This window comes from Balaenoptera physalus (assembly GCF_965194825.1).
Source record: "Balaenoptera physalus genome assembly, chromosome: 14".
NCBI classification, from domain to species: Eukaryota; Metazoa; Chordata; class Mammalia; order Artiodactyla; family Balaenopteridae; genus Balaenoptera; species Balaenoptera physalus.
This window is the reverse complement of record NC_138893.1, coordinates 12118127-12143600: the sequence shown is the minus strand read 5'-3', so window position 1 is coordinate 12143600 and position 25474 is coordinate 12118127. Positions and strand designations below refer to the sequence as shown.

At 41.6% G+C, this 25474-nt stretch overlaps 1 protein-coding gene across 3 annotated transcripts in view; it reads right to left on the bottom strand.

Moving 5' to 3' along the window:
- The window catches only part of PCNX2 (pecanex 2), a 291197-nt gene that overhangs the window by 240767 nt on the left and 24956 nt on the right, over positions 1-25474 (bottom strand). For 2 of the 3 annotated variants that reach the window (XM_082422950.1, XM_082422951.1), the window contains exons 2-8: positions 20451-20656; positions 19223-19343; positions 18517-18553; positions 16262-17539; positions 8458-8605; positions 8187-8332; positions 5748-5841 (exon numbers count right to left, since the gene is read on the bottom strand). In XM_082422950.1, coding sequence (XP_082279076.1) covers positions 5748-5841; positions 8187-8332; positions 8458-8605; positions 16262-17539; positions 18517-18553; positions 19223-19343; positions 20451-20656 — 2030 coding nt within the window. The remainder of the gene's footprint in view (positions 1-5747; positions 5842-8186; positions 8333-8457; positions 8606-16261; positions 17540-18516; positions 18554-19222; positions 19344-20450; positions 20657-25474) is intronic. The other variant, XM_082422952.1, reaches the window with a different exon arrangement.

Here is a 25474-nt window from a genome sequence, read left to right as displayed (position 1 = left end):
CACTGAAGTCGCCTCAGAGGGAAAAGGCTGCTTTTCTAATATCTTCCATGGCTGAAGGGCTTAGAAACTGCCCAACTAGGAATCCTTCCAAGTTCAAAATCAAAGTTTATGTTTACTACAGTAGGAGAACTCAAAATGTAATGGCATTAAAAGCCAGAAATAAAATAGTAAACTACCTTCTGTAAAACTGCCACAGAGGCCAAAACGCTAGAACACAACAGGCTGACAGGGAGAATACAAAGTATTTAACCACCTTAAAATCTCGTAAAGTGACTCATAAAAGCGCTAGAGGAAAGGCTTCCCTTGGCCTTTTGCTCTTTCGCTGTATAAAGTCATGGTGAACTTCAGCCACTGTCCTCCTGCTTCTGTTTGGAGACAGTTTAACAATAGCTAACATTTTCTCAGTGCCCCCATGAGAGGTACTGTGTTAAGCACCACGTATACTATTATATTTAGCTTTCAAAGCCGCCCACTGAATTTATTACTAGTATTATTTCCATCTAGGCATTAGAAAACCGGTGCTTAAGATGGTTAAGTAAAGCTGCTCAAGGTCAAACCAAAAGTTACTCTACGTGCAGGAACGGGAACGTGGGCCAGTCCAAGGCGAAAGTTCAAGTTCACGCCACAGGACACGACCCCTCTGATGTCAGGGAAGTGTGGACCCCAATGTTAGCTTTTCCATCAGAGTTGCCTCCCATATGGACAGAGAGAATCGTTTCCTCCTCACTGAGTGGAACACAGGACTGGAGAATCTAACTGGAGACTCAACCTTGATTTATTGCCAGGGCAGGGACAAGGGAAAGACGGATAAAAGAGGCAGATGGTAATTTGTGCTTTGAAGGAAGAGAATTCCAGAAGGTAGAAGTGAGTGGAGAAGGGCGTTCTAGGCAAAGAAGGGCAGATACCAGGAAGAGGAAGGGCTGAAGGTCGGTTCCACGGGCCTCAGGGGGAGGAGAGGTGAGGCAGGGGCTGCGAAGGGGGCCTGGAGGAGCAGGGGGCCGCATAAGGGCACCCCGAGATCACATGTGTAAGCAAGGGGGCTGCTCCACCCAGGTCTCAGAGTACCAGGGGAGGGCCCGGGCTTAGGGAGCCCACAGGCCACGGCCAACCACAAACATGCCACCTGTGGCCTGTGGCATTGCAAAAAAAATTAAAATCGACAACCTTAAACAGAATAGATTTTTACAGATACATGGGCATTTCTAGCTCCTTGTGGAAAGAACTGGAAAATCTGCTCACCCAGGCCTCCCAAGCTGGCATAAGCACCCTGAAGATAAGAAGCAGCAGCCCTCTGAGGGCAGGACAAATACCCTCCAAAGGACTCAGCACCCAACACCCCTAGTTCAGGGCAGGACAAATACCCTCCAAAGGACTCAGCACCCAACACCCCTAGTTCAGGGCAGGACAAATACCCTCCAAAGGACTCAGCACCCAACACCCCTAGCTCAGGGCAGGACAAATACCCTCCAAAGGACTCAGCACCCAACACCCCTAGTTCAACCCTGGGCCCGCTTCACCTGACTGGGCGCCAGGGAACTGAGGCTGCAGCCCCTGCTGGGGGGAGGGTGCAGGGGGTGGGATTTAAGTGTCCCCTGGCCACTTACTTAGCTACCGAGGCTGGGCTTGTTTCTTCACCAGTCTTAGTTTCCTTTTCTGTGAAATGGAGTGAATATCACCTACCTCCGTTTTGTCGGGCAGATGAAATGGGATAATTTCACAGTTAGCACAGTGCTTAGTGCAAAATGCATCTTTAATAAGCGATGGCTGCTGCCACCATAACTATGACAGGAAAACACCTCCTTCAGGGCCAGGAACTGCCAGGACATTCCTTCCCACGGAAAGACTCAAGGCGCACTGGAACACAGGTGTAAGGTGTGAGTGCCCTGGTCCTTCCAAGTGACAAATTCCTGACCTGCTGTCATTGCACTTGATCAGCTGTGTGCTGCTCTGATGTGTCTTTACCTGTAGCTTTAAAGAAACAGATGGGGCTTCCCTGGTGGCACAGTGGTTAAGAATCCGCCTGCCAATGCAGGGGACACAGGTTTGAGCCCTGGTCCAGGAAGATCCCACATGCCGCGGAGCAACTAAGCCCATGCGCCACAACTACTGAGCCTGCGCTCCAGAGCCCAGGAGCCACAACTACTGAAGCCCACGTGCCTAGAGCCCGTGCTCCACAACAAGAGAAGCCACCGCAATGAGAAGCCCGTGCACTGCAACGAAGAGTAGCCCCCCCGCTCGCGGCAACCAGAGAAAACCCTGCACTCAGCAACGAAGACCCAACGCAGCCAAAAATAAAATAAAATTAAAAATTAAAAAAAGAAAAGTAACGGATGACACACGCACACAGGTATGCTAATGCAGGGATTAACACATTCAAATTCAACCAGCTTGCTTGCTGTCATCCTATTTTAGCACAAGTTTTCTTTCATACAACCAATTCGAAAATACCCAAACCGTCACTACAACACGCACTCCCATGGAAGCCAAGGCTTATTACAAATCCAAAGAAATTAGCCTCCCGTGCATGGGTGGCATGGCTTTCAACATCTCTGAGTCTGAGGAGTGTGAGGCTGTTGGAATATCTACCATAAGCCTGTCAGACAGCAGTTGAAATCCAGAAGATCATCTGACGCTACAGAGGACTGAGCCATTTTTTCTGAGCATGAATTAAACAGATGGCGTCCCCGTAAGTGCTTTTCCAGAACTGCCCCGGGAACAGCTTCAACGCTATAATTTTGCTAAGTGAAGTGACTAGAGTTTTGTGCTCGAGCATCAAACAGGAAGCACCATATATCTCTTATGACCACATGGGCCACTGAAAGGCCACAGTACTCCAGAACAAGGTCCCCTCTAAAGGACTAACTTATTTCAAAGAGTAGACAGTACAGAGGACATGTATATTCTCAAGTAATAGTCTACACATATAAGAGCAGACATGTATATTATTTTTTTATCTTTAGGCACAAGAAGGAGATGTGCATGGCTGTGGGCCATTCTTTCCTAGAGCTCTTAACACCAATGCCCTGTCAAACTACCTTGGGGAAAGAGCAGGGAGTCAAGTACTTAAAACTTAGCATGTGGTGCTGGTGGACCAAGACCTTGTCCATCAGAACGTTCACATACAAGAAATGTAAGAGATAGACAGGGACATTTATAAAAGAAAGCTGCTTTTATAAAATTTGATCATTATTCTCTTTAAAGAAGCACAGTCACTAATTCAATCGCCATTTAACCAGAAGGAGAGTCCTCAGGTGTCATCTGCCGATTTTTGTTGCCCGGCATCCATCCACCCAACTCCAAATTTCCCTCTGAAGAGCTGCCCCCATACATTCTCAGAGGGAACCTGTCCAGCTCCGTCTATGAACATAGATCCCAGCCAAGTACTTGCCTTGGTAATCGGGCTCAGGATTCCAGGCGGCCCAGTCAGAACGAAGGAGATACAGAGTGAGACTTATATTGGGGTTTATGGGAAAGAAGCATCTCATCCCCAGTGGACATGAGTGAGAGAAGACGCAAGTGGGGCTGCTGCAGACATCTTTTGACTGTCAGGGTGAAGTGTTTGAGAGTGATGTCAGAACAGAGCAATGGCAGGGTGATGGAGAAAGAGAAACCACACCCTTGAAAATACCTACCCAAGACGTCTCCGTTACCTGGCCCCCAAATTCCCATTTTGGTGAAGCCTGTTGGACTTGGACTTCTCTCATGTGTAACAGAAAGGGTCTAACTGTTCTATGTACGTGAAGAGGCAGATCTAGGAAAGTAATGACATTCTGGGACTCCTTTAAGCCACAGGGCTTGACAGGAAAGCTCAGCACAAACACATGTGGTGCTGTCCAGCAGTGCCCAAACCTACCCTGGCCAAAAGCTCTTTCACCAGAGTAAATGCACCGTGGCAAAGCTAAGCCCAGGCAGGTCTCGAAATGGAGGGCAAGTCAAACAAAAAAGAGCTCTAACATGGGAAAGAAATGCAGAGGAAATAAAAGAAAGCAAGAGTCGGAGGAAAACTAATAAAGAGAGAGAAATTAAGGGGAGAAAGTGAGTTAATGGTGTCTCTTGGTGAGGCATGGTCTACGGAAGCGGGGCTTATTGAAAACCCTATAGGTACTCTCTTTCATTCTTATCTGCACACTGTGTATTTTTAGTTTTTTAAGGCTCTGGATATGTGGTCTTATTCTAACTGGCATTACCGGCAAAAGCAGTTCAAGTATTTTCCTCGGGGAAAAGTGTAGTCCATTTATCTGGGAAAATAAACATTAAAAAGCCATGTAAATTTATTTGGGGATAAAATGGGAGGCGTGTTTTTGTTCCAAATTTAGTTTAGAAACACTACAGCTTTCAACTGAGGACTGCAGAATAACAGGACAGCTTTTCAAGCTGTGCTCTCATGTAATTAAATATTTTGTCTGAAGAAAGCCGCCACCTTAGGTGACTGAACTCATCAAACCACTGTAACAAAATGTCTCAGAGGCTGGAACTAAGATGAGGGTGGCAGACTGCTCTCTCCTCTTGGGTCTCCATTGGCATGAGCGCTTTGCATGCTTTCTGGCTGGAGAAGGAGAATTTTGTTGTGTCTGTTTTGATTGGAACTTGGGTACCTGAGGGAGACAGAGGAAGAGTGGAAGGCATGTGGGTGATGGAGGCGGTGCCTGTCTCCCCCCCAGGACTGACTCTGGACCCGAGCAGCCTGCTTCAGGGTCGGCGCCCAGGTGGGGTGGTGAGGCCAGGAGAGCTATCACCTAGCGCACCCATCAGATCTACCCTGACGGCTGACACCAGCATTCCTGAGAAGGTGAGAAGCAGCAGGGGTGACCAGAGGACACCCTAAAAGGCTGCCACATGCCAGAATCCCACCTGGAGGCCAGATTGCAGGGGCAAGAACAGACTTTGTTCTAGGCACACTGGACGCTCCCTTCGAACTTCCCAGGCATACCTGGTAAGGAAACTTTGACCTTAGGAAGGAACACTGCACCCCAGAATCTGGAAGTAGGGTTCCTGTAACTCCCTTGACCCTCTCCAGGCGTGAAGCCTAAGGCATGCCCTTGTGTGACATCACACAAGTCTTCCGTATATCCTCAAATAGGCGTACACCTCTAGAGAAATGTACATGAAAAGTCTCCTCCCTTACTCAGAGCAAGCCACTGAGGCACGGCCCTGTGGGCTACCCTCAAAGAATCTTGAAGTCCAGGACGAAGGATGAATTCGGTCCACCACTGATAAGATTTACAGCTTGCCCAACGCCACCGTTAATCCACGTACGTTCTGGATACGCAAGCGAATTCAACATCAACTTAATTAACGTGATCAGGAAAGTTACTCAACACACGCTAAAGGAGAAGAGAAAGGATGTTTAGATCATCTATCTACAAAAGAGCTTGCCAGCGCAGATGAGAACTAACCACATCTCTAGTCCGTTCCTTGAGACAAATTTAATAACGCGTTCTTGAGCTGCATCACCACCTCTCCCGTAATTGTTTACACAGGGTTCCCCTCTATTTATGCCTACGTGTTATATTCATTTTTGGAAGTGGCTACTATGAAAGTGGTTCTGTTTATTTTCAATTATTCTACAATGTCTGATTTTCTTTTTCTTTCACGTGAAACCCACATGCTTTGCCGCCTACAGACGGATTATCACATTCATTCTACACCAGGATCTTCACTTCATTTACACTCAGAGTCAGTTGCATGTAAGTTGCTGCGGGCAGCAACAGGACACCTTCCCCAACCTGAAAACAAGCCCCACTTACCCAGCGTGAGAGAAGCCGTCATAATTTGATGGTTGATGCTGGAAAGGGCCTTCTTTCTGATTTCCAGACTTTAAGTAACAGGATTTAACTTCCCCTGCAAAATTTCGGCAAAGAATGGTACACAGTTATTTGTATATGATCATTTCCGCGTATAATTTTTCCAAGTTAGAGGGAACTCATTTTGGACTATTTTAATGATAATTGTTGGTAGTCTAGGTCCATTCTTTGTATTTCTCCACAGAATGTGTAACTTAGCTAAGAAAATCGTGACGTACCTCTCTGATAATATGCTTAGACAAGTTTGACTCAGTTACTTATTTTTCATTGAAGTATAGTTGATTCACAGTGTTGTGTTAGTTTCAGGTGTACAGCAAAGTGAATCAGTTATACATATATATACGTTCTTTTTCAGATTCTTTTCCATTATAGGTTATTACAAGATATTGAATATAGTTCCCTGTGCTATACAGTAGGTCCTTGTTGTCTATCTATTTTATGTATAATAGTGTGTATCTGTTAATCCCAAACTCCCAATTTATCCCTCCCCGCTTTTCCACTTTGGTAACCATAAATTTGTTTTCTATGTCTGTGAGTTTGTTTCTGTTCATTTGTGCCATTTTTTAAGATTCCACATATAAGTGATATCACATGACTCAGTTACTTATTACTTAATTGCTTTTCATCGATTAATCTGTACCATTTCTAATCCCCTTCTGTATATTCTTTTCAATGCATTTCTTTTGTATATTCTCTTCATGTGTCAGGATGATCTGTGTATGCTGTAACTGGGTTTGTTTGTTTGTTTTTTGTATCATGTGCAAAAGAGGCTTATTAAGTGTGTGGTTTTGATCGGTGGACCACGAGGGGCCATCCCAGCCTTTGAATTTGCAGATGAGCACTGGCATAGCTGCTGACTGGTATGTCAGCCTGGTAATGAGGAAAAGCAAGAGATGGAATTAATTTGCGGAGTTAAATTAGCCTGCTAAAGTGGTTCAGGGTATTGAGGTGTGAAAATCAGTTCACTTTGTAAATGTATACGGTCTCTCCCCAGAAGAGGTTTTAGGCATACTTTCTTCAGGTGACAAGGAAGCATAATTAACCTTGTCTGTTATGAGCAGCTGCAATGTAGTCTGCAGTGCTGGACCTCAACTTCAAGGTTGTCCCCCAAAAAGAAACATTCACAATGACATCCACAGCCCCTCTGGAGGCTTTGATAGAAGTGCTAATGTTGTTCTTCATAATGTAAAAGTCTCTTTGTATTTCTGCAGATGCAAAAGCACTTCAAACTATAAACTACTGATCTATATAGAGAGGGTAATATATCATTTATTATCCAAACCAGGATCCTTGTGAGAGGAGAATAATAAGTTTACACTGATCTATAAGGGACTTAACCCAAGACCCGACCTACAAAAACTAAGACCTATATCCCTTATCCAAGGAACCTTGAATTTGCCATTTAATGGTTCTTCCTTCCTTTCCTTCTTTCTTTCTTTCTCTTTCTTCCTTCCTTCCTTCCTTTCTATTACTTTTTAAAATCTTTTTTATAACAAGGTATTAAAAATATATCAAGGTCAGATTTTCAACATATATACAATGAATATTTCTTAGGTGCTGGTCATTACCTTCCCAAAGTTTACAACTGTGAGGGAGAAAATGTCACTAATCAAATTATTATAAGTCAATAAACAATTAGAAGCTGTAACAGTCTCAAAGAAGGAAAAGGATAGGGTGTTAGGAAAGCAAAAGAGCAGAGGAACCTGATTAAACCTGGGAAATCCAGGAAAGGTTTTCCTGAAGAACTTTCTTTAGAATTGAGATCCGAAGGATAAATGGCACAACGTGGGCACAGGGACACGGTATGTGCAAAGGCCCTGAGGCAGGAGGGCACACGCTCTGTTCTAAGAACATTATGTGTGAGCAAGCAGAACTAAGCCTTCCTGTTCCAGTCCAGTATGCGTATCCCCCGCTTTTTGTAAGTTCGCTTTACGCCACCTCACTTTTTTACGAAAGACCTACCTTAGTACATGTTTTTGCTAACTGAAAGAAATCCGAAAATTGTTTCTGCTTCTAAAAGGCTAAAAGTGAAAACAGCATTCAGCGTTTGTTTTGCAGTGAGTTGTACAGCCAGCGCACACCCCAAGCAATAAGAGTAGCATCGCCAAGCTCCCTCCCCAGGAACTATACCCAGTATCTCAGCACCAAGCTGCCATAGCTTTGAATTAGGACCATCTGTGTCTTACATTGATGTATTTTTTGCATCCTTAAGTAACTGCCTCTTCGCTTTACACCATTTCAGTTTAGGAAAGATCTCGTAGGACCACTCTACTTGCAGATAGAGGGGAAACCTGTCCTCAGGCTAAGAGACCACATGGGACCTTGAGAAAGCTGCCAGCCTTCCCCCTTCTACGTCATAAGTAAAGAGCTCTGAAGACTTACCATGTTCATCAATAAAGACATGCATCGCATCCACAGACATCTCATCTTGCACAGATGTTTCAGGCCCACTGATGACTTGCAGCACAGAACTATCTTGTTGGGAAGTTACCCTGTAGATTATCTGCCTTTGTCTATTGCCCTGGAAACTTAACATATATAAAAATTTCAAAAACAGTGTGGAACGCCTCCTCACCCTTAACAAAGCATTAAAAGAAGCAGCCAGTAAATGAGGCTGCACCAGCATGAAGCTATGTAAGTAAGTTATCCTTACAGGGTCGGGATCTTGGCAGGCTCAGTGAGCCCGGGGCTGGTGCTGGTGTGCTCTTGACTTTGCACGTCTGGTTTTCCTTGCTTGGCATTGGGTCCACTGGGTTTCTCACTTTCTAGGATTTCCTCCTTTTTCTCCTGGGAACAGTTATCTGAAAAACATTGCTTTATGTGTTAACATAATATTAAATAAGAAATTAAGGTGAAAATACTTGGAAACAAGTTACCAAAACTGAAGCAAGAATAGATAGAAAATCTAAATAGCTCCTATGAACTCAGAATAAATACATTTTAAATAAATTAAATAAATTTTATTTAAATAAATTTTCATTTTACTAATTATGAAAGTACCTAAATATTTTTGAAAAACAGAAGTGTGTATGTGTCAGAGACATGTTATTTAGACATCTACAAATACCATCACTTTACATATAGATTCAAGGACTCCCTTATAATACTCCAGTGACCACTGGCTTACCCAGTTGAAAATCACCCTTTTGGCTCACTTAGTCCTGAAAGGTTCATAACTCATACATGAACAGCATCGATGAAAAAAAACTGCATAAATACCCTGGCGATTTTGGAGTAAAGTCTCATTTTTCATTTTAAAACCTTATCAGTCTTTCCTTCTCACTCATTCTCAAAATCTAAATTTTCAAGCTGAAGGTAGAATTGGCCTCTTCATAAAGTAGATGCTCATTAAGTATAGCTGACTTTGAACCATACCTTGGCACTATGGAGGACTCAGTGAGATACTATGCCTACTCCTTACCCTGAGAATATTTGAAGATGAATTAGAATTCCAAGATCAATAGGTATATATCGGGTTTTTGAATCTTTAGAATCCTCTTTAAATAATGGACCAAAACAAGGGTCTTAGTTTACACCATTATGCAAAGTGGAATGACCCCTGAGGGTCAGCCGTCCTTAACTAAAGATACACCCAATGGCCTCTTTTAAGGTCACAGTGTCCTCTGTATTCCCATGACCAAAGATACCAACAGCTATCTTCTTCTGCATAATTTTTTGCCTGAGAGAAGAACACGATTGAGTGGTTTGAACCTACAGCCTCTTTCAAGACATGCCACTCAGAAAGCCCACCAAGATCTGTCTCAAAAGGTGAAGTGGGGTCTAAATCACATCATCATGTATACAACAAAGTTTTTCATCCTTGGACTTGAAGTACTTAGAGAAACATTGCTGGCTTCCAAGTGAGTCCTGAAGATAAATATTCCCAGTGCATCTGTGAAACGATTAGAATTTCTTTGGTACAAAAATGTTTGCCTTTCATTTGACAGCTTGTCAGGATAGAAGTTTTCACAGTTTTCAAGAAACACATTTGTGAGAAAGTGCTATCATAACAAATAGCTTTTAGCCAGTGATCACGCCGCGTAAAAACTGCAGGGAGGCATGTTTAGACAGCTCTACCTTCTGACACTACGTGTATATGGACTCATCCATTCACTTCACTTTTAATACCTTAGTCTCTCCTTCCCTTAAATGGGCACATTACATATGTCAACCTATGGGTTATTTTTTTTATTTTTCCCTTTAAAAATACACGTTTATAGGAATTTTCTGTTTCTAAAAATAGTACACATGAATGCCATGTAATTTAAAACTAGAGAAAAGGAAAAAAAATCTTAAATTACTCTTAACCCCACCATGCTGACACAGGAGCCAATATGATACATATCACACCAGTATTTTTTTCCAGGCATCATTTTTTTTTTCAAAACTTAAGTCATAATACAGATGTTGATTTATAACTGTTCTATTTGACTTAAAGTATTATAAATATTTAATGACATTAGATATTCTTCTACATCATCTACATTATCTAAAAATGGAAGTTATATAATATTACATTAATATAATTTACTAAACTAAATAGAACAGTTAGAAAACAAATGTTGTTTTATGCTCTATTTATCTTAAAGTATTATAAATATTTAATTACATGAGATATTCTTCTACATTATCCAAAAATTGAAGTATATACTACATTTAAAAGTAGAATTTATTAAACTAGACCCCTACTGTTATAAATTTAGGGTCTTTCAATATTTCTATACTACAGATAATTCTTCAATAACCATCTTCACGTGCATCATGATTATTTTCTTAGAAAGTCTAGAAGAAACTGAATATACAAATGGATAATAGCCAGACAATATATATAAAAACAGAACTCTGACCTACGATCTACAGCAACCAGCCCAGAATACCAACCCATAATCTACAGTAACCAGCCAGGAAACCAATACACTGTGTACAAGTCAGACTTGTAGGAAATCAGACCACTATTTCTAGCAAACAGCTCAGAAAGCCAAATAATAACCCCTACAACTATCAGTCCCAAATGGCCAGGACTTGAATAATAACAGAGCTTCCCTAATTTCTGTCCCTGATTCCAACCAGAGAAATCCAACCAATCAGAAGGAGCCAAATACGCTCCCCTAACCAATCACATAGCGTGCTCTAATTATCCCACCTCCAGCTTCCCCAGGCCAACAGCCTGCAATCACACCCAATGCCTTCCTTTCTTCCACTACAAAGCTTTCCCACTCCTCTGCCTGCCTTGGAGTCGCTGCCAAAATGCTGGTGGCTGACTCTCGCTGTAGCAAGCTCTGAATAATAGCCTTACTTCTTCTCATTTGAGCAGTCTTTGTTTATTTCCACAAAGTAAAATAAAGCTGTATCAAAAGAAAACAAAAACATGGCTTTAAAGGCTGTTGATAAGGCTGTGGTTTTCCATAACCTCAAATTCTAGAATATCCCCAAGACCTAAAGATAATCTAAAGGCCTTTGTGGAGATGACCTGGGTTGGAAATAAGAGCACCACAGAGGGCTTCCCTGGTGGCACAGTGGTTAAGAATCCGCCTGCCAATGCAGGGGACACAGGTTTGAGCCCTGGTCGGGGAAGATCCCACATGCCGCGGAGCAACTAAGCCCGTGCACCACAACTACTGAGCCTGCGCTCTAGAGCCCGTGAGCCACAACTACTGAGCCCGTGTGCCACAACTACTGACCCCACGCACCTAGAGCCCATGCTCCGCAACAAGAGAAGCCACCTCAATGAGAAGTCCGTGCACCACAACCAAGAGTAGCCCCTGCTCACTATAACTAGAGAAAGCCCACGTGCAGCAACAAAGACCCAATGTAGCCAAAAATAAATAAATAAATGTATTAAAAAAAAAAAAAAAGAGTACCATAGAGAGACCTGGACAACTACATGTAAAAGAAAAAGATTAGAACATTTCTTCACACCATATGCAAAAATAAGCTCAAAATGGATTAAAGACCTAAATGTAAGATCAAAAAACAGAAAACTCCCAGAAGAAAACATAGGCAGAACATTCTTTGACATAAATCGTAGTATTATTGTTTGCATCTGTTTCCTAAGGCAAAGGAAACAAAAGCAAAAACAAACAAATGGGACTAATTAAACTTAAAAGCTTTTGTACAGCAAAGGAAACCATTGTCAAAACAGACAACCTAATTATTGGGAGAAAATATTTGCAAATAATATGACCAATAAGGAGTTAATATCCAAAATATATAAACAGTTCATACAAATCAATATCAAGAAAACAAATCAACCCGATTAAAAAAATGGTCAGAAGACATGAATAGACATTTTTCCAAAGAAGACATAAAGATGGCCAACAGGCACATGAAAAGACGCTCAACATTGCTAATCATCAGAGAAATGCTAATCATCAGAGAAATGCAAATCAAAACCACAATGAGACGTTACCTCACACCTGTCAGAATGGCTATCATCAAAAAGTCTACAAATAATACATGTTGGTGAGGATATGGAGAAAAGTGAACCCTAGTAATTGTTGGTGGTAATGTAAACTGATACAGCCACTATGGAGAACAGTATGGAAATTCCTCAAAAAACTGAAAATAGAACCACCATATGATCCAGCAATCCCACTCCTGGCTATATATCTGAAGAAAACGAAAACACTAACTTGAAAAGGTATTCACAGCATCAGTGTCTACAACAGCCAAGACATGTAAGCAACCTAAGTGTCCATCAACAGGTGAATGGATAAAGAAGATGTGGTATAGATATTTACAATGGACTACTACTCAGCCATTAAAAGGAATGAAATTTTACCATTTGCAGCAAAATGGATGGACTTGTAGTTATTATGCTTAGTGAAATAAGTCAGACAGAGAAAGACAAATACTGTATGTTATCACATATATGTGGAATCTAAAAAATAAAACTAGTGAATATAACAAAACAGAAACAGACTCACAGATATAGAGAACAAACTAGTGGTTACCAGTGGGGAGAGGGAAGTGGGGAGGGGCAAGACAGGAGTAGGGGGTTAAGAGGTACAAACTACTATGTTTAAAATAAATAAGCTACAAGGATATATTGTAAAGCACAGGGAATACAGCCAATATTTTATAATAACTTTAAATGAAGTACAATCTTTAAAAATTGTAAATCACTGTTAGATAGCAGAAATAAATATAATATTGTAAATCAACTATATTTCAATTAAAAAAAATTGGAGGGAGGAGAGTAATTCCCAGGACAATAAGAAGAGCAAATGTTTGGTAATTTTAAAAAATTAAATTAAAAAAAAAAGTCTCTGTCCCTTCCTGGAATAGGTATATGATCCACTCCAACTCCTCCCTCCCTGTTGTACCTGCAAGTTCCCGACAACCAAGCCTGTTCCTTTCCATAGAAAACCTCATAGCATCCACACCTCTTTGCACACCCCCTAGGTTTCCAACTCAACCCTGTTCTGATTGAAGGTGGCTGGCTGAAAAGTTTAAGAGCAGAAACTTAAGTAGACAGACCAAATAAACCTCACATATAGCCGGAGGGGAAAATCAGAATAGAAGGCTGAAATTGATCAAGCAGCAAGACTTTTCACATATTTTCTTAATTGAATCATCACAGTAAATCCGTAACATATTATTATTCCTGCTTTACTGAAGCTACTGTGACTCAGATGGATATGGTGAGTTGTCCAAGCTCACCCCGCTGGACTGCAAAACCAAAATTTGGCCCTGGGCTGTCAAGTTCCAAAACCAGAGCTCTGTCCACCCCCCACACAGCTTCCCGGAAAGAAACACATCATCCAGATCAGCATTACCTAATACAGTAGCCAGTAGCCGCATGTGGCTATTTAAATGAAGTAAAATTCAATAAAATTAAAAATTCCATTTCTCAGCTGCACAATCCCCATTTCAAGTATTTAATAGCTACACGTGGCCAGTGCCTGCCGTCCTGGACGGCAGATACGGGATAATTCCATCACTGCAGAAGGTTCTATTAGACAGTGCTGGTCTGGATGCATGAATCTTTATATTAATTAGATGGTGAGCATCCAAATCTTGTATCAGAAAGTGTCTAGTATCTCAAAGTAACCAATGCTTTCTTGTACTGCATGTGTCTGTTATAAAGTTTAGCTGAATCTTTCCTATTCTTGTTACTCTACGTGCAAAATCTTGGATACACAGACATAGTAACATGGAGAATGCATTCACTTTACATAATTTAAATATTCAGACTTAATGAATTTTTAGGCAAGAGTGGACTGACCCACAAGCAGGGCAAGCCTTTTGGCAGAGCACCAGAAAGACAAAAGAAACAAGAGCAAATCGCTGGGAGCTGCCTGCATTGAGCCAAAGGGTCCCCCTGACTGGCCCAAAGAGCAGAGAACAGGCAGCAGCGAAGGGACAATCATAGCATGAAGATATGCTACTGCCATGTGAACCACAACTTCCTGCAAGCAATCCTACCACATAGATACGCTCTCAGAGATCTAGGCAGAAATGATGTACTCAAAGATCAAAGAAGTATGGACATTTAAAGTTAAAAGACTTTGGGACTTCCCTGGTGGCGCAGTGGTTAAGAATCCGCCTGCCAATGCAGGGGACACGGGTTCGAGCCCTGGTCCAGGAAGATCCCACATGCCGTGGAACAACTAAGCCTGCGCGCCACAACTAGTGAGCCCACGTGCCACAACTACTGAAGCCCGCGCGCCTAGAGCCCGTGCTCTGCAACAAGAGAAGCCACCGCAGTGAGAAGCCCGTGCACCGCAATGAAGAGTAGCCCCCGCTCGCCGCAACTAGAGAAAGCCCGCATGCAGCAACGAAGACCCAACACAGCCAAAAATAAAATTAATTAATTAATTAATTAATTAAAAATAAATAAATAAAGTTAAAAGACTCTGTAAAAACTCTAGTCCATGGGACTTCCCTGGCGGTCCAGTGGTTAGGACTCAGCGCTTTCACTGCCTTGGCCCCAGGTTCAATCCCTGGTCGGGGAACTAAGATTCCACAAGCCATGTGGAGTGGCCACAAAAAAAACACAAAACAAAACTCTAATCCAGTAACATCCTTTGCCAGGGAGGAAACTGAGCCCAGACATATTAAGAGAATGAATCTTCTATTCATACAGGAAATATAGTTTATTATTTATGAGTGTTGACTCTGTAGCCAGACTGCCTGGAATCAAAGCTCAGTTGTAGACCTACTAGACTAACTTAGGAAAGGTAGTGAAAACCAGCTGCAAAAAAGGAATGATAACAGGACCCATAACGCAAGGTTACATGAAGAGTAAATGAGTGAAAGTGAGACTAACTGTATAATATGTTGCTCAAACTGGGAATCCTTTTGAGAGTGAAAGGCAGCGTTATTAATAATTATGTTGGCAAAACACATGTTAATGAGGGCCTTTTTGGACAAACCACCACGGATGGTCACCGTGTTAATATCTGTAAAGTGCTTAGGATGGTGCCGGCGTAAATTAAGAGCTGTGTGTTTGTTATAATTATGTTTACAACTTGGGATAATTAGATGATTCAGCACAGAGGATTATATAATGGAATTCAACAGAAAAGTGGATTCCTTTCACAGAAATTTGCTTTACAATCAGCTTTGCATCTATTCTATTTTTTTCATACCTTTATTTTTTTAATTTATTTTTTAAAAAGTCTTATTGAATTTGTTACAATATTGCTTCTGTTTTATGTTTTGGTTTTTTTGGCCACGAGTCACGTGGGATCTTAGCTCCCCAACCAGGGATCGAACGTGTACCCTCTGCATTGGGGGGCGAAGTCTCAACCACTGGACCGCCAGGAAAGTTCCACATCTATTCTATTAAGGAAGAGCTATCTTCAGGGGTCTTGTCACCATGGTAAAATATAACTGCTCATTTCCTTAGAAATAAACATTCTTGCCTTCTAGGGAAGCCAAATCTTCATTACTATGCCTTAAATTTCCTGGTGGAATAAGCCAGGTTTAATCCATGCTCATCACACAGCTTAGTTTTGGTACACTCAGCAAATATCAGTGACGCCGCCAAGCACCCAACAATTACACAACAGTCGTCCCGCTGTTTGCAAAATCAAATCTCAGAAGGCCAATGACAAAGAGAGGCAATGCCGGGCTTCCCTGGTGGCGCAGTGGTTAAGAACCCGCCTGCTAATGCAGGGGACGCGGGTTCGAGCCCTGGTCCAGGAAGATCCCACATGCCGCGGAGCAACTAAGCCCGCGAGCCACAACTACTGAGCCTGCGTGCTACAACTACTGAAGCCCACACACCTAGGCCCGTGCTCTGCAACAACAGAAGCCACCACACTGAGAAGCCTGCACACCGCAACGAAGAGTAGCCCCCACTCGCCGCAACTAGAGAAAGCCTGTGTGCAGCAACAAAGACCCAACTCAGCCAAAAATAGATAAATAAATAAATTTATAAAAAATTTTTTAAAAAAAGAGAGGCAATGCCTTCTTTGTACCATCAGCACAGAACTGAGGTGCAGCCGTACCTCCAGGAAGCCCGCTGTCTCTGCTCTGCTCTGCCGGCTCATTCCTTTGGTTGGACACCACCACCTTGGAAGTATTCATTGATTCTAACAGGGAGACAAATTCCAGGAAGTTGGATTCATTTGGTATTTGTCCTTCCTTGGCCTCCAGGTCAGATTTGGAGGTTGGCATTGTTTGCTCTTTATCGTTAATAACTTCTGCGGAACTTTTGCTCAAGAAGATGTCTGTCCCGCTGTCTACACTGAGGGCTTGGGAGTGTCTCTTGTCCTGGCTGGCTCTACAAGATGATGGGTCAAGGTGAACCTGGCCTTCCATGCCCCCCTCCGACTCGGAGCCCACATCAGGCGCGGGTGACGGGGTTGCACAGGGGTCTCCTGGGGAAGGACTGTGGTCCTGTGTGGCATTGTCCCCGTCCCCAGATTCATAGCCAGAACATGGATTGGAAGACGCCGCCAGCATCAATCTCTCCGGCGTCCTGTCACTTCCATTGCCTTCGGGACACACCATGCCTCCTCCTGCACCCTCAGACAGCTCAAGGGTGATGATGGGAATTCTCATCTGTTTCTCAGGACCAGCGGCCCCTGGGGGAACTGGCTCAGCGTCACACTTGGAGCCAGCTCCCTCAGTACCAACCACCTTCAGGTGGAGAGAACTTTCCAAGTCTGTCATGGAGCTGGGGGTACTGCTCATGGTGATGACAATCTTAATGGGCTCGTGCAGACTCAGCGGGTCTCCAGGTTGAGAAGTATCTATAAGCGTGACAGCCACCTCATTTTCTGAGTCATCCACATCCTGGTTCAAGGGCGGCTCCACCTGCTGGGAAACCTGCTCCCGCCCAGCTTTGGCGATGACGGTGTTACACTGAGGGCAGCTACTGCTCAGGCTGTCCTGAGGCGACTTGCTTTGCAACTGTTCCCTGATGGAGGCATAATTCCCAGGTTCTGGAATCGGGACGGAATTCTCACTCCCCCAAGGCTGGAAAGAAACGTCTGTCTCCAGTAAGTCGTACTGAGACAAAGACAGGTAGGGCACCTTCTTCACGGCTTCTTTGTCCACCAAGCCGCCCTCGGATCTGTGGCAGAAGGGGGGCTGCCCCTGGCCCCCTTTTTCCTTCCCTTTATCACTGATGCAAGTTTCTGCCACGACTGGTTTCACTGGTATTGCTGACGTGGTCATGGTTTCCGGCACGTGCCCTTTAGAAGCAGGTAAACTTTCCGTTTTCATCCCAGGTGCTGTAGATGACACTGGTGCTACGGGTTGGCCATCTGACACAATGACACCTGAAATCAACAACAACAGCAACTTGATTCGCATCCAGAATGGATGAATAATGTCATGGAGCAAGACCAAATAATAACAAACTAAAAATAACACCAGCAACAAATGTGATTAGATGCTTATCCTAAAAGCATTACCTCCGCTGCAAAATTGTTCTTGATATCTCTATATTTAAAAAATAATTCAGGCTTGTAGCTTTCCCTCTTTTGTAGGCTTGGGAGGCAGACTAGTATGGTTTAAACAATGTATTTGCAATCAGAAAGGTCCTGGCTCTGCTATTTACTAGCTACGTTACATTGGGCAAATTACTTAATCCTTCTAAACCAAGGCAGGGAGGGTCCAAAATATTGATATATAAGGCTCGACAAGCAAAAGCAGCTTGGATTTTATGCTAAGAATAATGAGAACTCAGCAGAAGTTTTTCAATGCAGAGAAAGGAAGGGGTTCATTCAGGCCTCCAGAAGTTCTTTTCTAAGTCTTCTGAAGACAATCAAAAGACAATAAAATGAAATCTTAGTAAAAAAGTAAAACAAATATTTGTGGTGGGAGGGTTAAAAGAAAATCTCAGGAACAAAATTTGTAACTTGACAGAAATGCATATACACGGAACGCAACGTCATTTCCTCTGTCATTTTTCAGTGTAAGTACTATAATAAAAAGCATACTGTGTCGATGATGAATTTATCCTATTTTATATCTGCTATTATGAGCTATATGAAAGGAGTCACAGACTGGAGAAAAGACAATGAAATATGATCAATACAATATCACAGTCTGAACGCAGACATGATATACAAATTCTGATAAGAAATAATGAAAATGAAGAGCTAAAGAAATGAAGGTAAAATGTAACTGCAATCTTGGGTACAGTGCTAATTCGGAATGAATTCACTGGCATTCTGCTTTATAAAAATTATTTTTCGCTTCACTGAGGATACTGCTGTGATAAAATATTCAACGACGAGAATAAGCACTCTACCTTTGAGATCTTCCACTGTTTCCTGTGCTGGCAGCTCCTAAATAAATGAAACAACGAAAATCAATCAGTGTGACTCAGCTCCCTGCCCACTTCCAGGCAGTCAGCAGACACCAGCAGCAGCCACTGCTTCTCTCAGTGGCACGTGGGAAAGACACAACAGAGCGTCCACTGAGAAAATGGGCAGCAAAGACGGACACAAAAATATCTAGAGTGTAGACATCCAACCAAGCCCGCGGTGCTGTGATAAAAGGGAGTTTGGCAATTAAGAAAGTAAGGAGAAAAAATAATGTGCTACTTCATACTACAGTGAATAGAGCCCAAGAAAGTGAGTCTAGAAAAAAGGTGATTTAAGTATGACTTCATGTGGAGTGGTGGAGTGGATTCCAGGGGAAGGCGTTGCAAGTACGATGATTGAGATGAACGACAGACAGGAGCAGGGGGAGGGCGGTGAAGGTGTGCTTCTGGGTTCTTCTGGCCATGGTGCAGTCCCAGCAGGGTAGGCAGACTGCAGAGAAGGCCGGTGGGTGTGCTTGGGACGGGTGACTGGGCGTTTATCTCATGGTCCATGTGCTCCCCTCAGGTCATTTCCACCCAAAGGCCAGTATTTACAGCCAGTGCGCGTAAACTGCAGTCACCGCCATTGCACACTTCCATGATCGACACTCCAGCAGCATGAGGAGAGTGAAACAGAAAACAGACCACTAACCAGGAGCCCGGCCGAGTGATGAGAGTTTATGCTCTGTCCTCTGGAGCTGCCGTGGAGGGGAGGCGTGGAGAGGGTTCGACTGGCCTCTTCCTTTCTGCCGTTGTTAATCCGCCCATTATTGCTAAGCCATCATGAGAAACACAGGGGCAGTGATATTATCAAATAAAACTATGGCTCTTTTGACATTAGCCCTCAAACAATTTTTTTTCCTTGATTCCACTTTGTCCAATTCATGGTATACACAATGGAATATTACTCAGCCATAAAAAAAGAAAGAAAGAATGCCATTTGCAGCAACATGGATGGACCTAGAGATGATCATACTAAGTAAGTCAGACAGAGAAAGACAAATACCATATGGTATCACTTATATGTGGAATCTAAAATATGACACAAATGAACCTATCTATGAAACAGAAAGAGACTCACAGACACAGAGAACAGACTTGTGGTTGCCAAAGGGGAAAAGGAGGGGGAGGGATAAATTAGGAATTTGGGAGTCACATATACACACTACTATGTATAAAAGAGATAGACAACAGGGACCTACTGGATAGCACAGGGAATTATACTCAATATTTTGTAATAACCTATATGGGAAAAGAATATGAAAAAGAATATATATATATACACACACACACATAACTGAATCACTCTGTTGTACACCTGAAACTAACACAACATTGTAAGTCAACTATATTTCAATAAAAAAATATATGTATAAAAAAGGGGAAGAATTCACGGTATACAAATTTTATTTTTAAAAGCTAATAAACATTACTTTAAAATAAGACATGCTCTCTTATGGAACTATCAAGACCAAGAATAGTGATGAATGCTCACTTGAGAATTACTCTCAATATTTTAGTTCTATGCAATGTATTACTTTTATATTAACAAACACAAATGTTCTTTCTGAAAATACTCTGGTGTGCACTAAGCACTGAGATGATGAGATAAAAATACTGAAGTGAAATATTTTGCTATGTTAAGCCTAATGCAAATAAATTTCAGAGCATGGTATAAGGTCATATTAAATAGTCAGTTAAACCATCTGGATTATCAACATTTTTATGCCTAAGTGTATGCTTAAATATAAGAAAAATGTACATATTTGTGTCTGCCTCTCCTGGCATATTTCCACAAACAACTCATACATGAGAAAAATTATTTTAATCAAAATTAAAACCTTTAAATTATGAACTAATGCATTAATGAGAAATGTTACCCTGTATTTTTATGATTGGTTATGTGGTCACTGATGGCCTCTTTGTCTTTATTTGGCTTTTCTTTCTTTCTGGAGGGCCTTTGCTGAATCACTTCTCCTTTATCAAACATGAGGTGTAGGCGATAACTGACCAACTTGATTATTGTGAAGAATATCGTCACTGAGCTGCAGTAAAAAAATACAGTGATGGCATTTGGAGGAAAAGCCTAGAGAAGAGAAAAGAAAGGAAAAAATGTATTTGCTTGTAGGATTGCCTCTGATCTTAAATCTGAAAGTATTTTTAAACTATTTATTGAGCATAAATTGGGCGAGATTTCAAATTCTATTAGTTTTATAACTTTTCCTGTTCGTAATACCTGAAGAGAAAGAGCTACTACCTTTTTATTTTTTAAAAAAGTCTTTCTTATTTTTCAGGTGCTGGTACTAGCTGCAATGACCAACATGTGATTTGCAGACAGGAACCCCATAGAACAAAAGATACATTATAGTGAGAGTCTCCATTTTCTACCAGCTCTTTTCTACAGGCTAGTCTGGTCTTCCTGTACATCTGGTCTTCAAGGTCAGAGCAGGGCCTTTGAGCTGCTGTTTTCTTCAACAAAACACAAACAGCCTTGCAGAGAACAAAGGGAAGGAGAAAGGTTAGTGTAACGTCCCCTTCCTTTCCTCCCTGATTTCCCACTGGGTTAATATCATCAAGCCATGGACTTCTCTAGTGGCATGATGTAGGCAAGGGCCATAAGAGGGTGTACTGCCTCTCAAAGAGAGAGGGACATTTCCAAAAGTGGCAAAGGATCTCTCCATGGAGATCATGGTGAAGGTCAGCTCAATTCTGTCCAATCCCCTCAAGAAACAAAACGAATCACTGGGATCCATGTAATTGTCCCACTCTGTAGGATACCTCACATCTCTTCCTATTTCTCTCAGAGACCATGGCCCATGGCAGGTTCTCTGGTCCTTCCTAAATGAAATTCTTATCTTCTGGGATAGAAATGAATTCCTGAGGGTCCCAAGATGATACTAAGGACAACCTCAATAAACAGCAAGACCCTTTTAGCAATGCATCTCCCAGAAGGATCTCATAAACCCAGTGATGATTCCAGTCAGTGCTGCAACTGGAACACAGCTAGGCTCGGAGGCCACATGGCCCGGCCCCCTTCTGCTCCCATGCAGCCCCTGCACAACCTGCCCTGGTCCTATCTAACAATTTACCATCTGGGTAAGACGGTTCCTAAAACAGAATAGCCAAACCAAAGGAACAACCGAGAAAGAGAAAACGATCACCAACAGTAAAAGCCGAAGTGAAGAATTTTCACCATCACTGACTTGTTTTCATTTCATGCGGATAAAAGTCCACAAACAAATATGAATTCATAAATAAGTGAATGACAGAATGATTAAATAAGATAAATATTAGATGGATAGATAATATATAAAGTCAGTTCCCCTCCCTGGAAGCAGATAAGTTCCACATTTACACATGTACCTCCTCATGAGAAGTTGTGAAGAACCTCAAGGAATATATAGCCAAGTTGAAGAGAGACAGAGAGGAGAGGCCATTAATAGCCCCCATCACTTTTCCTTAACATGTCTGTATATTTCAGGTCTAAAAAAGTGTAGGCTAATAAAAAAGAATGAAATAATGCCATTTACAGCAAAAAGGATGGACCTAGAGATGATCATACTAAGCGAAGTAAGTCAGAAAGAGAAAGACAAATATCATATGATATCACTTATATGTGGAATCTAAAAAAAAAATGATACAAATGAACTTATTTACAAAACAGACTCACAGACATAGAGAACAGATTTGTGGTTGCTGAGGGGGGAGGGGGCTGGGGGAGGGAAGGATTGGGAGTTTGGGGTTAGCACATGCAAACTATTATGTATAGGATGGATAAACAACAAGGTCCTACTGTAGAGCACAGGGAACTATATTCAGTATCCTGTGATAAACCATAATGGAAACGAATATGAAAAAGAATGTATATATATATAACTGAATCACTTTGCTGTACACCAGAAATTAACACAACACTGTAAATCAACCGTGCTTCAATAAAATATAAATAAACTTTAAAAATAATAATATCGATAAATGTAGGCTAAAGCTAGAGAGTAAGTTTGAAGAAACTGATAAAGAAGCAATAAAACCCAGCAAATGCTAAAACCAACATGATGCTAACTGAAGTAAGTCAGAGAAAGACAAGACAAATACTGCATGATCTCACTTACATGAAATTTATTTAAATATAAGTGAAATACAAATTTATATTAGTTTAAAACAAAAAGGAAAACACCAAACTTCTAGAAAAAGAGATCAGATTTGTAGTTACCAGAGATGGGGGGTGGGAGAAGGGAAACTGAAGGAAGGTGGTGAAAAGGTCTAAACTTACAAGAGTAATAAGTACTAAGGATGCAATGTGTATGATGACTATAATTAACATTGCTGTATGACAGATAGGAAAGTTGTTAAGAGGGTAGATCCTAATTCATCGCAAGAATTTTTTTCTTCTCTTTGTACTGTATCTATATGAGATGATGCATGCTAACTGAGCCTATGCTTAGCTGTCATAATCATTTCACAGTATATGTAAACCAAACCATCAGGATGTCTACCTTAAACTTATACAGTGTTGTGTGTCAATTATTTCTCAGTAAAAGTGGGGAGAAAAAGGAGGCAGATAAAAAAGTTTTTAATAAAAAATAAACCCCAGCAAATGTCTACGAGAATAGATTAGCAAACTGTCATATACAAATTATGTTTCAAAGGAGAATTATTTTATTTTATTTTATTTTATTTATTTTCTTATTTTTTGGCTGTGCTAGTGGGATCTTAGTTCCCTGACTAGGGATGGAACTCATGCCCCTTGCACCATAAGCACAGAGTCCTAACCACTGGACCACCAAGGAATTCCCTGTCATATACAAATTATATTCAAAAGTTGTTTGAATTATAATGTAGCTTGGGTCTCATAGTATTCCAATTAGTAGGGGTAGCAGAGAAAGTGCTCACTAAATACCCCACAGGCTCTCCTACATTTCCCAGCCTCCCTTGCAGTCAGGCTGGGCCCATGTGCCTACTTTTGGCCAACGGACCATAAGTAGAAGTGGCCAGTGTCACTACTAAGTCTAAACAATTATGAGCTGGTGCCTCCTCCATGCCCCTCTCCTCCTCTTTAGTTGATAATCTCAGAGGCCATGTTTTCCAGATCCATCTACAAGACAATAGAGCTTCCTTCCGCCTGGGCTCCTGGGTGACTCCATGGGACAAGGCCCTTACAGACCCAAGATGGACATTAATAGAAGTGAGAAATAAACCTTTGATTCACTGAACCACTGAGATTTGGGGCGTGGCAGCTAGCATGGTTTCACCTAAATTAATATTGGGGGTTCCATTTTATGGGGAAGCTTCCATTCAAGGTTAGAGATAAAAACTCTAAGGCATTGGGAAAAGAAGGCTAGGAAAGAAGGGGGAGAGAGAAAAGATTATATATGGATATTGGGGAAATTCATTTGGAAAAAAACTGACTTGCCACAATAAGAAGAGATATTACTTTTCAGTTTATTCTCATAAGTATGGGCTACACCACAAGCTTAGTAATGTTGGAATTAAGAGAAGGCAAGAAGTTTGAAGTTGAAGCTAACATGAACATTAGTAACTAGTTTGCAACCCAGGTGAGAACAGGTCCTGTCTCATCCTCGATGAAGGACCACTTAGCACTTTGTCACACCACTGAAAAGCCCCTACGCCGCACCAGACCGTAGTGAGAGATAGACATTTTACTGAAAATTTCCTTGGCGAGAGGAAAGGTTTCACAGCACATGACTCATGGCACATTATTCCTCCCCAAATTCTCTGCTCTCATGATTCCTTTAAAAACCTCTCCCTTCAGGAGACCCTCCAAATGGAATCTAGCATCCTCTACATGTCCCCTTTTTTATGCCATATAATTAAAGCTCTGCTCATATTCCCCCAATTCTACATTCCCAGGAACATCACTGAAAATTACTATCAAGGCCATTTTTCTGCTGACCTCATTATGCTCAGTCAACAAAAGATCTCCAGCTTCTAGAATGTTCTCTCCTATAAGTATGCATGCAAGGAAAGGAAGGGGGTTTAGGAAGAAATCTGTCATGAATGAGCAGTTTTAAATTTGTATTTAATTTCGATCCCAGATTTTTCCCCCTGATATAAGGTATATTCAGATCTTGAATAGAGGTTTACTTGTTCTGAGGTAAATCACAATTTTTTCTTGTTTCCATGAACTTATCATTTTAACACATCCTTATTAACCATAAGAGGCAACTTTTTTCAGAATTATATTTTTAGTCAAAGATGAGCTATATGTTGTTTTCTGACCCATTATTAAGATAACTAGTAGTATAATCATTCATTTGACCAAACTTTTGGACAAAATTTCATGAAAAATAACCTTTTACCAACTAGGCATTACAAATATGGTCATCTGTATTTCTCGAAAAACTGGATTTCTCGGGATTTGGCATCTTCTAGAAGCACCTGCCTGTGTGGACACCTGCACAGTTCACAGTTCTCCCCATGCAACCCATGCAACTCTGTTTCTTGAGCTCATATGAAAGCTCTGGCTCTCTCTCAGTCACCATTCTTTCTTTTACAAAACTCTTTTAGTGTGGCAAAATACATATACCATAAAATTTACCACCTTAACCATTTCAAAGTGTACAGTTCAGTGGCATTAAGTCTATTCATATTGGTATGCAACATCACCACCATACATCCACAGAATTTTTACACCTTCCCAAACTGAAACTTCCTACTCACTAAACGCTAACTCCACATTCCCTCCAACCCCCTACTCTGGGCAACCACCATTCCACTCTCTGTCTCTATGAATCTGACTTTTCTAGGGACCTCATGTAAGTGGAATCATACAGTATCTGTCCCTCTGTGACTGGTTTATGTCACTTAACTTGATGTCTTCAAGGTCCATCCATGTTGTAGCATGTGTCAGAATTTCCTTCTTTTATAAGGCTGAATAATATTC